At 48.1% G+C, this 15,000-nt stretch overlaps 1 protein-coding gene across 1 annotated transcript in view; it reads left to right on the top strand.

Annotated features, from left to right (window-relative positions):
- tcerg1b (transcription elongation regulator 1b (CA150)) overlaps positions 1-15,000 on the top strand; it is a gene marked incomplete at its 5' end in the record, with an annotated part of 30,398 nt that overhangs the window by 10,950 nt on the left and 4,448 nt on the right. The window contains 9 exons of the mRNA XM_080549698.1: positions 1,540-1,628; positions 3,044-3,225; positions 4,836-4,914; positions 5,764-5,899; positions 10,077-10,166; positions 10,318-10,436; positions 11,384-11,534; positions 11,991-12,155; positions 13,349-13,531. Of these exons, the coding sequence (XP_080405824.1) occupies positions 1,540-1,628; positions 3,044-3,225; positions 4,836-4,914; positions 5,764-5,899; positions 10,077-10,166; positions 10,318-10,436; positions 11,384-11,534; positions 11,991-12,155; positions 13,349-13,531 (1,194 nt within the window). The remainder of the gene's footprint in view (positions 1-1,539; positions 1,629-3,043; positions 3,226-4,835; positions 4,915-5,763; positions 5,900-10,076; positions 10,167-10,317; positions 10,437-11,383; positions 11,535-11,990; positions 12,156-13,348; positions 13,532-15,000) is intronic.

Raw genomic sequence — 15,000 nt, 5'->3', positions numbered from 1 at the left:
TCTGGCACGGTGCCGGATTTCCGACGCGGGGGAATTTTGAGCAAAAAATAAATAAATAAATCACATGCTATTTTTTTACATCGTAATTTAAAGAGTCATCTTCAGCAAAGAGACAGTTCCGCCTACCAATGTTAGCTTGTAGAGACGTTCGCTTTTAGCAGCCCGCTATCTCGCTAACTTTAGTAAGAGTCTATTAAAATGGAAGCCAAGTTTCTTAAACCTGGCGAAGACACAGCTATACTAGAACGAGGAGTAAGGAATGAATGGTGCTGGGCATGGATAGAGGAGAGTAGTGACGGGAAGCCTTATGGGACGTGGTGCCTCAAACTGAGGGAGCCAGGTGCTTGTTTCTGTACGCCGTGCTCGAAGAGACTCCTCTACGGCAGAATAGTATATACTATAGTATATATATCTATAGTATTAGTATATAGTATAGTAGTGGGAAGAAGGTTATTGCTCGACATGCCTCAGATCCCGGTCACCAAGCTTCGGTTCGAGCGCTTGCTCATACAACAACCTTGCCGGGAGCAACGGCTACAGGTACCACTTCATCTTCAATGACCGACCGTGTTTGCGAGCAAAAGATCCGAGTGTGCGCGTTTATAGCTGAACATGATCTGTCTTTCACAATGGCTCAGCCACTCGTCGATTTGTGCAAGAAGCTATCAGAAGACAAAAATGCACTGACAAAGCTGTCCGTTTCCGATCAGCACGCCAGCTATTTAAACACACATGGCCTTTGTCCCGGAATTTAAAAAACGGCTGTGTGAAAAGCTTAAAAAAGCAACGTTTTCAATTCGATTTTTTTATGATGATCTGGCCAAAGTAACAACACAACACCTAGTCAGCAGGAAAGTAAACATCGCCAACTCATCAGCCCTCATGCAGGAGCTCAAAGATATCCTGGAGTCCAATGGTCTTGACTGGTCACTAGTCATCAGTATTCTACTTGATGTAGATCTATTGATCTATTGTAAGTGATAGTGGCTTAATAAGTGATCCAATCAGTTTGGCCTTAAGTGATTTAATCAGTTTGTTCTTTTAAAGACATCTAAATATATTATTTTATTTTGTATTGAGTATAAAATAGTATTAATGCATTTAAACATTGAGACAAGAAGCTGTCTTCTGTAGGCTACCCGCTCTCCCAATATCTCAAACTGTGACCCCCCTCCCCAAGAAAAAGTTTCATGCACAGGATTTTTTCCTACTTTAAGCCCTGGGTAAAGGAGGATAGAGGCTCTAATGAGGTAAAGGAGGATAGAGGCTCTAATGAGGTAAAGGAGGGAAGGATAGAGACTGGAAGGGGAGGCTGGTGGGGGTAGAAGGCTCATTGAGATCCCGTCCTCTGATTTCTACCGCCAGCAGCCTCCCGTCTTCTGCCCAGTGTAATAGGTTAGGCATAACTCATGTTGACCATAACTCATGTTGACCATAACTCATGTTGACCATAACTCATGTTGACCATAACTCATGTTGACCATAACTCATGTTGACCGTAACTCATGTTGACCGTAACTGAACCGTACGTGGTCCCAGGAGCCGAAGGAGGAGGAGATGACGGAGGAGGAGAAGGCAGCTCAGAAGGCCAAACCCGTGGCCACCAACCCCATCCCTGGTACCCCCTGGTACGTACCCTACCTACCCCATCCCTGGTACCCCCTGGTACGTACCCTACCTACCCCTGACCCCTGGTAACCCCTGGTAGGTACCAGCTTAGCTTACCTTTTGATTTGACCCAAATAAAATAGATCCGGTTTTACCGAGATGTGATGACAGATTATTGTCCATTAGCCACTCTTACCAATGTTCCCTGCTCCAGCCCTCTGTCCCCTCTGGGTCCTTCCCTGCTCCAGCCCTCTGTCCCCTCTGGGTCCTTCCCTGCTCCAGCCCTCTGTCCCCTCTGGGTCCTTCCCTGCTCCAGCCCTCTGTCCCCTCTGGGTCCTTCCCTGCTCTAACTCTCTGTCCCCTCTGGGTCCTTTCCCGCTCTAACTCTCTGTCCCCTCTGGGTCCTTCCCTGCTCTAACTCTCTGTCCCCTCTGGGTCCTTTCCCGCTCTAACTCTCTGTCCCCTCTGGGTCCTTCCCTGCTCTAACTCTCTGTCCCCTCTGGGTCCTTTCCCGCTCTAACTCTCTGTCCCCTCTGGGTCCTTCCCTGCTCTAACTCTCTGTCCCCTCTGGGTCCTTCCCTGCTCCAGCCCTCTGTCCCCTCTGGGTCCTTCCCTGCTCTAACTCTCTGTCCCCTCTGGGTCCTTCCCTGCTCTAACTCTCTGTCCCCTCTGGGTCCTTCCCTGCTCTAACTCTCTGTCCCCTCTGGGTCCTTCCCTGCTCTAACTCTCTGTCCCCTCTGGGTCCTTCCCTGCTCTAACTCTCTGTCCCCTCTGGGTCCTTTCCTGCTCTAACTCTCTGTCCCCTCTGGGTCCTTCCCTGCTCTAACTCTCTGTCCCCTCTGGGTCCTTCCCTGCTCTAACTCTCTGTCCCCTCTGGGTCCTTTCCTGCTCTAACTCTCTGTCCCCTCTGGGTCCTTCCCTGCTCTAACTCTCTGTCCCCTCTGGGTCCTTCCCTGCTCTAACTCTCTGTCCCCTCTGGGTCCTTCCCTGCTCTAACTCTCTGTCCCCTCTGGGTCCTTTCCCGCTCTAACTCTCTGTCCCCTCTGGGTCCTTTCCCGACACCAGAGAACTGAATCATCTGCATGTAGCAGAGGTTTGCACCCTACAACTGCTGGCATGTCATTGACATAAATCAGAAACAGTAATGGACCCAGGATGCATCTGTGTCTGTTTGTGTGCGTGTCTGTGTGTCTGTGTCTGTCTGTGTGTGTCTGTGTGTGTCTGTGTGTGTGTCTGTCTGTGTGTGTGTGTGACTCTGTGTGTGTCTGTCTGTGTCTGTGTGTCTGTGTCTGTGTGTGTGTGTGTGTGTGTGTGTGTGTGTGTGTGTGTGTCTGTGTCTGTGTGTGTGTGTGTGTGTCTGTCTGTGTCTGTGTGTCTGTGACTGTGTCTGTCTCTGTCTCTCTCTCTCTGTGTGTGTGTGTGTGTGTGTGTGCAGGTGTGTGGTGTGGACGGGGGATGAGCGGGTGTTCTTCTACAACCCCACCACGCGTCTGTCCATGTGGGAGCGGCCGGAGGAGCTGATTGGCCGAGCCGACGTGGACCGCAACATCCAGGAGCCGCCGCACAAGAGGGGGGGGAGGGGGGGGGAGGAGCCCCGCAAGCTGGGGGAGGAGTCACGTAAGGACACACACTCACACCACGCATCACACACACACACACCACGCATCACACACACTCACACTACGCATCACACACACTCACACCACGCATCACACACACACACACCACGCATCACACACACACACACCACGCATCACACACACTCACACCACGCATCACACACACACACACCACGCATCACACACACACACACCACGCATCACACACACACACACCACGCATCACACACACACACACCACGCATCACACACACTAACACCACGCATCACACACACTCACACTACGCATCACACACACTCACACCACGCATCACACACACACACACCACGCATCACACACACTCACACCACGCATCTCACACACTCACACCACGCATCTCACACACTCACACCACGCATCACACACACACACACACACCACGCATCACACACACACATACCACACATCACACACACTCACACCACGCATCACACACACTCACACCACGCATCACACACACTCACACCACGCATCTCACACACTCACACCACGCATCTCACACACTCACACCACGCATCTCACACACTCACACCACGCATCACACACACTCACACCACGCATCACACACACACACCACGCATCACACACACTCACACCACGCATCACACACACACACACCACGCATCACACACACTCACACCACGCATCACACACACACACACCACGCATCACACACACTCACACCACGCATCTCACACACTCACACCACGCATCACACACACTCACACCACGCATCACACACACACACACCACGCATCACACACACTCACACCACGCATCACACACACACACACCACGCATCACACACACTCACACCACGCATCACACACACTCACACCACGCATCACACACACACACACCACGCATCACACACACACACACCACGCATCACACACACTCACACCACGCATCACACACACACACACCACGCATCACACACACTCACACCACGCATCACACACACACACACCACGCATCACACACACTCACACCACGCATCACACACACACACACCACGCATCACACACACACACACCACGCATCACACACACTCACACCACGCATCACACACACACATACCACGCATCACACACACACATACCACGCATCACACACACTCACACCACGCATCACACACACTCACACCACGCATCACACACACTCACACCACGCATCACACACACTCACACCACGCATCACACACACTCACACCACGCATCACACACACACATACCACGCATCACACACACTCACACCACGCATCACACACACTCACACCACGCATCACACACACTCACACCACTTATCACACACACACATACCGCGCATCACACACACACATACCGCGCATCACACACACACATATATACCGCGCATCACACACACGCCCCGCATAACACCACACACACATATACCGCGCATCACACACACACCCCGCATCTCACACACCCCGCATCTCTCACACACACACACACTCATGTAATGTGTTGTGTGTGTGAGTGCGCCTCTGCTCTGTCTCGTCCAATCATAGTCTAGAACATGTCTAATCGTTTTGTGTGTGTGTGTAGGCGTGTCTAAGGAGGAGGTGGAGGCTGCGGCGTCAGAGGAGGCGCAGGAGGAGGAGCCTATCAAGGCCAAGCGGAGGAAGTAAGTCACCATGGCAACCGCAGGCCCCCGCCGGCCGGCCTCCCTGCTGCCCGACTAGAAAACACAACGACAACACCGATTCATATCCCATAATATCCACACTCACCACCTCAGGGTTCCACAGTAACGCTCGTCTGGACCAAGTAAAACTTTCGCCGGGTTTGTTTGCGCGAGCCTGACGACGCTGCTGATCCTGGATCTGTTTACCTGCAGGAAGAACAACAGACGGCGCAGGCGCCAGACCAGACTAGACGATCGTGAGTGAAGATATTATCAAAGCTTTCGGGTGATCGACAGGCGAGTAAGCTTTGATAATATCTTCACTCACGATCGTCTAGTCTGGTCTGGCGCCTGCGCCGTCTGTTGTTCTTCCTGCAGGTAAACAGATCCAGGATCAGCAGCGTCGTCAGGCTCGCGCAAACAAACCCGGCGAAAGTTTTACTTCAGACGAGTAAAACAGCGTTACTGTGGAACCCTGGTATAGAACTAGTTACAGTTAGAATTAGTTATATAAATGGAATGGTAAATGGGCTGCACTTATATAGATGACTTGTCTAGATCCTTATTCCAAAGGTCTTTACAACGGCCTCTCATTCACACATTCACACACACATTCACACAACAATAGCGGCCAAGCTACCATGCAAGGCGCCGGCCGGCCCGCTCACTGGGAGCAATTTGGCGTTCAGTGTCTTGACCAAGGACACTTCGACATGTGGCCAGCCGGGGCTCGAACCGCCGATCTGCCGACCTCGCGATCGTTAGGGGTGGGGTGTGAACACGCCTTGGTGACCCTGGGCTTGCTCGTTAGTGAAGCTGATTGGCTGATTGGCTCTGTGACTCCCTCAGGAAGGAGGAGGTGAAGGAGCAGGACAGTGAGAAGGAGGCAGCGATGGAGGCGGAGCTGAAGGCTGCGCGGGAGCGTGCGGTGGTGCCCCTGGAGGCGCGCATGCTGCAGTTCAGAGACATGCTGCTGGAGAGAGGGGTAACCATGACTACCATACCTGTAACCATGACTACTGTAACCATGACTACCATAACTACTGTAGTGTTAGACAGTAACCATGACTACCATACTATTATCTATATTATCTCCTTATCTCTCTCTCTCACCTCCCTGGGTCCTCATGGTGCCCATGTTGTTCCTCCTCTTCTGTCTGTCTGTCTCTCTCTCTGTCTGTCTGTCTGTCTACAGGGATTAAAGTTCTCCGTCGCTACGACGGATTTCCGTCAATTTATTCCAAGTTGCGACGGATTTATTCCAAGTTGTGACGGATTTTACCTGGTGTAATATGATTTGTAGAGGCAGACAATCTATTTTTATGTCGGTATTAGGTATATAAATGATATATAATAGCCTACATATAGGCCTTTATTGGCTACAACTATGCGACAGTAACAGAGCGGGGTGCACTGACGCTGAACCCCTCATAGTGATAAGTAGGTGGACATGGCGCGTGGTGCTGAAATAGCCGACATGCGGTGTGTAGTTTGAAAAAAATAACGCCAGCTCAGTAAATCATTCAAACTTAATGTTTACTTATAGGCTATGTGAATGTGACTGCACCACACATGTGAACAGTAACAAAGCAAATGCAGTTTAATTTGATGAAAAACATTGACAACAAAATCGGCGCAAAAAAAAAAAAGCTGAATCCGCTTGATCATGGAGGGCGAGGGGTGGTGGTGCATAGGCTGCCTATACTCCTGAAACGACAGAGCAAACACGCTACCTTACTAGGGATAATAATTACAATGAGCCATTCATTAAAAATAGAAAAAATAATATTAGGCTATTAAATCTCACTTAATGAGAAAACTGGCATCTCCCATCGGTCACTATTTGTTGGCTATCTGGTGATATGGACGTCTTTGAGTGTCTAGAAAAGCGCTATAAGTCTAATGTATTATTATTTTTTATTATTATTATGGACGTCACTTTAATCCGGCAGTTCTCAAGGTTTTTATGCACCAATCGATTCCTCTAGTCCGTCTTTATCGCATTCATTGATGAAAAGGACGACTCGCATGTATAGGTGGAAGGGAACATTCATTGTGAGCACGGAAAATGTGAGTCTCACAACAGCTTTGCTTTGATGAAACCAGGTAGGATGAACGCATAGTTCGCTGTCCATTCCTGTTTAAATGCCCTGTTTTCACCGTCAACTTTCCTCTTAGACCTTTGGAGAGTGACATTATGTTTCTCTTGCTAGCTAGCAGGTTAAATGTTTAGCTAACTTCACCCGACACCAAACAACCAATCCAATAATAATGTGACCTTGTCTGGGAGGAGGGGGGAATAATTATCACAATAAAAGTATGTTAAATAATTATTAGAATAAGTTAGGCTGCGCTACATCGTCAGTCCACACATTTATTATTCAAAAATATGGAAAAGGGCGAAACTACGTTTCAACGTTGTTGAGAATCACAACACAAACTCGCTATTCAAGTCCAAAACACTGCAACAAAATGGATTGGACTGCTACCTAGTTAACTATAACACTACTGTACATTGTTTAGCAGGCTCACAAAACAAGCTGTGTTAGTTGACTAGCGATGTGTCATTGATTTTCTACAACGCGGAAATGTATTTACATTTTTCGAAAGAAAAGTCAAAGCATTAGAACGTAGAACGGAAAAACGCATGCGCGCTTTGCGCACGGAAAGCCACCGCACCGGCCCCGATTTGGCCTGATTTTTTTTTTCCGTCAGGAGATTTTGTTTTTGCTTTAATCCCCGTGTCTATCTCTCTCTGTCTGTCTGTCTGTCTGTCTCTCTCTCTGTCTGTCTGTCTGTCTGTCTGTCTCTCTCTCTGTCTCTCTCTGTCTGTCTCTCTCTCTCTCTCTCTCTGTCTCTCTGTTTCTCTGTCTCTCTCTCTCTCTCTCTCTCTCTCTCTCTGTCTCTCTCCATCTCTCTCTCTATTCTCTTATTCAAGTTGAATGAATAAAAAACATTGGATGTGACATGTTATGACGTCTCTTATAGACATTTCACTATTCTACTTAATGGTAAAGAGAAAAGCTGACATCGTCTTACTACTGTTTTCCCAGTACATTAATATATTTCTGTAGCTTTTTTTTTTCCTTCAGGAGATGGCTCATGTCTTTGACTAGATACAGTGGGGGTGCAGAAATGTGGCACCGCTGGTTTAAATGTCTGTTACAATTAAACTCCAGCAAGCAAGAAAGAGCGCCAACAACAGTCTACTGACCAAAGACATCCTCTCCTCGGCCGTTTGCCAAAAGCCTCAAATCAAGGAAAAGTTTCCTGAAGAGCGTCCCCGCCCCTCGGAACACCGAGCACAAGCAGTGAAGAGCGTCCCGCCCCTCGGAAAACACCGAGCACAAGCAGTGAAAGAGTCACTCGGTGGGAAGAAAGACTGGACAAACTCCCACCAGCAACAACAATGGAGCTGAAGGCAGCGAGGCACTGCCCCCTGGAGCAGACACCAGCTACGCAGCGTGGAAATGCCTAAACAGGATAAGATCTGTTGGTGTTGGACGTACAAAAGCCACCCTCGCCAAATGGGGATACCTAACTGACGGGGACGCTGTGTGTGACTGTGGCACTGAACCACAGACCGTGCAGCGCCTCCTGATACGCCCCCTGCTGGAGCAGCCCTGCAACAGCATCGGACTTGGCAGAGTTCAATGAGAAGGGACAGCAATGTGTTCAGCTGTGGTTGAACCACATCTAGCCAAGCCTCGTAACTGACTCTCTTGTGGACACGGGGGGGAATTTTTTTTTATATAATAATAATAATTAAACTCCAAGTGATTGAAAGCAAACCTGAACACCTTTCTGCACACTTTAAGGTTTCTTTTTAAACACTTTAGGTTTATTTTTATTTTTATGAGGTTTTAAATGATAAAAAAAAGTAAAGGGCCCTGTCCGTTTGGGAACCCTTCTGGATTATTCTGCTAGCTTGTGAGAAGATGATTACTAAGGCCCAGACCAGGTGATTCACTCATTAGGGCTTCAGTGAGTCAGGTGAATATAACTCCAGGGTTTTCCAGGGACAATTAAGCATCTGAAGGATGCAAAAGAAAACTTTGAGAAACCTGAAGCCTATTGGTACAATAGTGTACTAACCAAAGAAGGTATGTTTGGAGAAAGAAGGGTGAAGCATTTGTAGAGAAGAACACCTTGCCAACTGTTAAGCATGGAGGTGGATCTGGAGGAGCTGTACAACACACGCTGTCTCAGGAGGGCCTCCAAGATCTCCAGGGACCCGACCCACCCTGGGCACGTACACTTTGTCAAGCTGCCCTCGAACAGGAGGTACAGGACCCCGGCCGCTAAGACAAACAGACTGAAGGACTGCTTCTACCACAGGGCCGTCAAGGCCCTGAACACAGAAAAGGCCTAAGTTCTGGGCCCAGGACAGTCCGGACGGATTGTATGGCAGCTAGTGCTGAGGCACAAACATGTACATTTTCAAGCCTGCAAACTGTGACACTTTAAAATAATGTGAAAAAATACTCTTGTGCAATATGACAACCCTAGTTGACTATCTGTGCAGTATAGTACAGTGGATTGTGTACATAGCCTTTATTGATGTAAACCAGCTCCTTACCTTCTTGTGATTTTATGCTTTTATGCTTTTTCTAAAATGTGTTTTTTTCCCTTTCCTAACACCAGGGGAGCCACCCCTCCTAAATTTCGTTGTTTGGTACCTGTACTGTAGCAATGACAAATAAAGTCCATAAAAGGGGGATCTGTTACGCTTTGGGGTTGTGTAGCAGCTGGGGGCACAGGCAACATTGTGCGGGTGGAAGGAAGAATGGATTCCACCAAATATCAAGACATTCTAGAGGCTAATGTTCGAAGGTCGGTCCAGAAATTGAAGTTGAAGAGAGGCTGGAATACCCAACAAGACAATGACCCGAAGCATACCTCAAAATCAACCACGAAGAACCTCCAGGAAAGATGGATGAAGGTTTTGGAACGGCCATCACAGTCCCCAGACTTGAATATTATTGAAAATCTGTGCGAGATCTCAAACATGCCGTGCACGCAAGAAGGCCGAAGAATATTTATGGAAGCGTAACACAGTTAAACTGGCTGTGAGAAACAATGGAAGACAAGCTGATGTGTGTGTGTGTGTGTGTGTGTTGAAGCCCACCTCTCACGCTGCCCCCCCCCCCCCCCCCCTGCAGGTGTCGGCCTTCTCCACCTGGGAGAAGGAGCTGCACAAGATCGTGTTCGACCCCCGATACCTGCTGCTCAACCCTAAAGAGAGGAAGCAGGTAGGACAGTCACATGACGTCTACATGACCCTTACATGACCTCTACATGACCTCTACATGACCTTGTACTGACCTCAGGACCCCATTCAGACTCTACATGACTGTGTGTGTGTGTGTGTGTGTGTGTGTGTGTGTGTGTGTGTGTGTGCAGGTGTTTGACGGCTATGTGAAGACGCGTGCGGAGGAGGAGAGGAAGGAGAAGAAGAACAAACTGCTGCAGAGCAAAGACGACTTCAGAAGGATGATGGAGGAGGGCAAGCTGACCCCCCGGTACACACACACACACACACACACACACACCTCACTAACTACCCATCTGACCAACTAACCACCTCACAAACCACCTAAATAATTAACCACCTAACTCACTAACCACCTATCTAACCACCTAACTAACCACCCACCCATATTACTAGCTAACCACCTATATAACTAACTATCTAACTAACCATCTATATAACTAACTATCTAACTAACTATCTAACTAACCATCTATATAACGAACTATCTAACTAACCATCTATATAACTAACTATCTAACTAACCATCTATATAACTAACTATCTAACTAACCATCTATATAACTAACTATCTAACTAACCATCTATATAACTAACTATCTAACTAACCATCTATATAACTAACTAACTATCTAACCATCTATATAACTAACTATCTAACTAACCATCTATATAACTAACTATCTAACTAACCATCTATATAACTAACTATCTTACTAACCATCTATATAACTAACGATCTAACTAACCATCTATATAACTAACTATCTAACTAACCATCTATATAACTAACTATCTAACTAACCATCTATATAACTAACTATCTAACTAACCATCTATATAACTAACTAACTATCTAACCATCTATATAACTAACTATCTAACTAACCATCTATATAACTAACTATCTAACTAACCATCTATATAACTAACTATCTTACTAACCATCTATATAACTAACTATCTAACTAACCATCTATATAACTAACTATCTAACTAACCATCTATATAACTAACTATCTTACTAACCATCTATATAACTAACTATCTAACTAACCATCTATATAACTAACTATCTTACTAACCATCTATATAACTAACTATCTAACTAACCATCTATATAACTAACTATCTAACTAACCATGTATATAGCTACCTACCTAGCCAGCTCACTAACTAGCTGCGTGTTGTTTCCAGGACAACGTTCAGTGAGTTTGCGTCGCGGCACGCCAAGGACCAGCGCTTCAAAGCCATCGACAAGATGAAGGACAGAGAGGCCATCTTTACTGAGACCATGACAGCTCTGAGGAAGAGAGACAAGGAGGACAGCAGGAACAGAGGAGAGAAGGTGAGGAGGGAGGGAGGGAGGAAGGAGGAGGGAGGAGGGAGGTGAGGGGAGGAAGAGAGACAAGGAAGACAGCAGGAACAGAGGGGAGAAGGTGAGGAGGGAGGCAGGTGAGGGGGGAGGGGAGGAAGGGAGGAGGGAGGGAGGGGAGGAGGTGAGGGGAGGAGGAAGGGAGGTGAGGAGGGAGGGAGGAGGGGGGTGAGGAGGGGGGTGAGGAGGAGGGAGGTGAGGGGAGGAGGCGAGGGGAGGAGGGAGGGAGGGGAGGAGGCGAGGGGAGGAGGAAGGGAGGAGGGAGGGAGGAGGCGAGGGGAGGAGGAGGGGAGGAGGAAGGGAGGAGGGAGGGGAGGAGGTGAGGGGAGGAGGGAGGGGGAGGTGAGGTGAGGAGGGAGGTGAGGAGGGAGGAGGGAGGTGAGGAGGCCATCTTTACTGAGACCCTGCCCCCCCCCCCCCCCCCCCCAGGTGAAGCAGGACTTCTGGGAGCTGCTGGCGGAGGTGCTGAGGTCAGCTGACGGGTCTCTGCGCTGGTCCAAGGTCCGAGACAGGCTGGAGACGGACGCCCGCTACAAGGCTGTGGAGAGCCACGCCCGCGAAGACCTGTACAAGCTGTACCTAGACAAACACAAGGTCTGTCTGTCTGTCTGCCTGTCTCTCTCTCTGCCTCTCTGTCTCTCTCTCTCTCTGCCTCTCTGTCTCTCTGTCTCTCTCTCTCTCTGTCTCTCTGTCTCTCTCTCTCTCTGCCTTTCCCTCTCACTGTCTCTCTCTCTCTCTGCCTCTCCCTCTCACTGTCTCTCTCTCTGTCTCTCTCTCTGTCTCTCTCTCTGTCTGTCTCTCTCTCTCTCTCTCTCTCTCTGCCTCTGCCTCTCCCTCTCACTGTCTCTCTCTCTGCCTCTGCCTCTCCCTCTCATAGGGCTTTCACACCGGCAAAGAACCGTGCTGGTTCGCGTTCGCGAACCAAGTCTGGAACCGGCCAGCGCGTTCAGACCGAAGCTCAATTGGTTCGGAACCTGAAAAGTTGGTTCGCAGCGGGCACCAAAAAATTGTGGTTCTCAAGCGCGAACCAAAACGTAGAACAGTCACGTCGTCAGTGGGTGTGTCCTATTCTAGGCTGCAGAGACCAGCAAGAAGGAAGGAGACAAAATCTATTCTAATCTAAATCTAATCATTAGAGATCAAAAACAATATCAAAAGTGTCATTATTCTCTCTATCTTCCTCACATGCTCAGCAAACACACGCGCGGACATGCGCGAACGCGAATTTCGTAAGCCATTTCTATTCCAGTAATGGAGCAGCTGATTAGTAAAAGAACGCATATAGAAAGTGTCTTTTGTTTTGTTTCACAGAAAATTGTGTTTATTTCAGATACTGTAGTAGTGGAAGATATTATCCTCTTTTCCAGTGAAGTAGCTGCCATCTAGTTGTGAATTGTTTTGTTTATCCCGCCCCTTCATCACCCAGCGTTGACGACGCGGATGGTTCAGGTTACACTGGTATGAACGCGGGCTCGTTCGCCAGACAGCACCAAGGTTCAGAGGTTTCCGAACGCGAACGCGAACCGGCACGGTTCTTTGCCGGTGTGAAAGCCCTATCACTGTCTCTCTCTCTGTCTCTCTCTCTGCCTCTCTCTCTGCCTCTCTGTCTCTCTCTCTCTGTCTCTCTCTCTCTGTCTCTCTCTCTCTGTCTCTCTCTCTCCCTCTCTCTGCCTCTCCCTCTCACTCTCTCTCTCTATCATCCATCCAACCCTAGTGTGTGTCTGTGTCTGTGTGTGTGTGTGTGTGTGTGTGTGTGTGTGTGTCTGTGTCTGTGTGTGTGTGTGCAGAGTGTGGACTCAGACAAGGAGAAGGAGCAGGAGCGAGCGGCGCGTGTGGAGGCCAGCCTGAGGGAGAGGGAGAGGGAGGTGCAGAAGGCGCGGTCGGAGCAGACCAAGGAGATCGACAGAGAGAGAGAGCAGCACAAGAGGGAGGAGGCCATACAGCACTTCAGAGCCCTCATGTCTGACATGGTGAGACCCTGACCCTGTGTGTTTGTGTTTGTGTGTGTGTGTGTGTGCAGGGCTTAAAGTTCTCCTGCACAGTGCCGGATTTCCGGCGCGGGGGAATTTTGATTAAAAAATAAAATCACATGCTATTTGTTTACATCGTAATTTAAAGAGTCATCTTCAGCAAAGAGACAGTTCCGCCTACCAATGGTATCACATTGCTCAAGCCAACCAACGACTTCTAGCCAATCGGAGGCAGAGTAGTGGGGCGGGCCTTAAGAAGTTTGAATGAGTGTAATGTTAGCTTGTAGAGACGTTCGCTTTTAGCAGCCCGCTATCTCGCTAACTTTAGTAAGAGTCTATTAAAATGGAAGCCAAACCAAAACCTGGCGAAGACACAGCTATACTAGAACGAGGAGTAAGGAATAAATGGCGCTGGGCATGGATAGAGGAGAGTAGTGACGGGAAGCCTTATGGGACGTGGTGCCTCAAACTGAGGGAGCCGGGTGCTTGTTTCTGTACGCCGTGCTCAAAGAAACTAGTCTACGGCAGAATAGTATATACTATAGTATATATATCTATAGTATTAGTATATAGTATAGTAGTGGGAAGAAGGTTATTGCTCGACATGCCTCAGATCCCGGTCACCAAGCTTCGGTTCGAGCGCTTGCTCATACAACAACCTTGCCGGGAGCGACGGCTACAGGTACCACTTCATCTTCAATGACCGACCGTGTTTGCGAGCAAAAGATCCGAGTGTGCGCGTTTATAGCTGAACATGATCTGTCTTTCACAATGGCTCAGCCACTCGTCGATTTGTGCAAGAAGCTATCAGAAGACAAAAATGCACTGACAAAGCTGTCCGTTTCCGATCAGCACGCCAGCTATTTAAACACACATGGCCTTTGTCCTAGAATAAAAAAAACGGCTGTGTGAAAAGCTTAAAAAAGCAACGTTTTCAATTCGATTTTTTATGATGATCTGGCTAAAGTAACAACACAACACCTAGTCAGCAGGAAAGTAAACATCGCCAACTCGTCAGCCCTCATGCAGGAGCTCAAAGATATCCTGGAGTCCAATGGTCTTGACTGGTCACTAGTCATCAGTATTCTACTTGATGTAGATCTATTGATCTATTGTTATAGTGATAGTGGCTTAATAAGTGATCCAATCAGTTTGGCCTTAAGTGATTTAATCAGTTTGTTCTTTTAAAGACATCTAAATATATTATTTTATTTTGTATTGAGTATAAAATAGTATTAATGCATTTAAACATTGAGACAAGAAGCTGTCTTCTGTAGGCTACCCGCTCTCCCAATATCTCAAACTGTGACCCCCCTCCCCAAGAAAACGTTTCATGCACAGGATTTTTTCCCACTTTAAGCCCTGTGTGTGTGTGTGTGTGTCTCACCTGTGTGTGTGTGTGTGTGTGTATGGTGTGTCTCACCTGTGTGCGTGTGTGTGTGTGTGTGTGTGTGTGTGTGTCTCACCTG

The sequence above is a fragment of the Nansenia antarctica genome (genome assembly GCF_963989245.1).
Source record: "Nansenia antarctica genome assembly, chromosome: 20".
NCBI lineage: Eukaryota > Metazoa > Chordata > Actinopteri > Argentiniformes > Microstomatidae > Nansenia > Nansenia antarctica.
The sequence above is the reverse complement of the archived record's forward strand: the minus strand, read 5'-3'. Positions and strand labels throughout refer to the sequence as shown.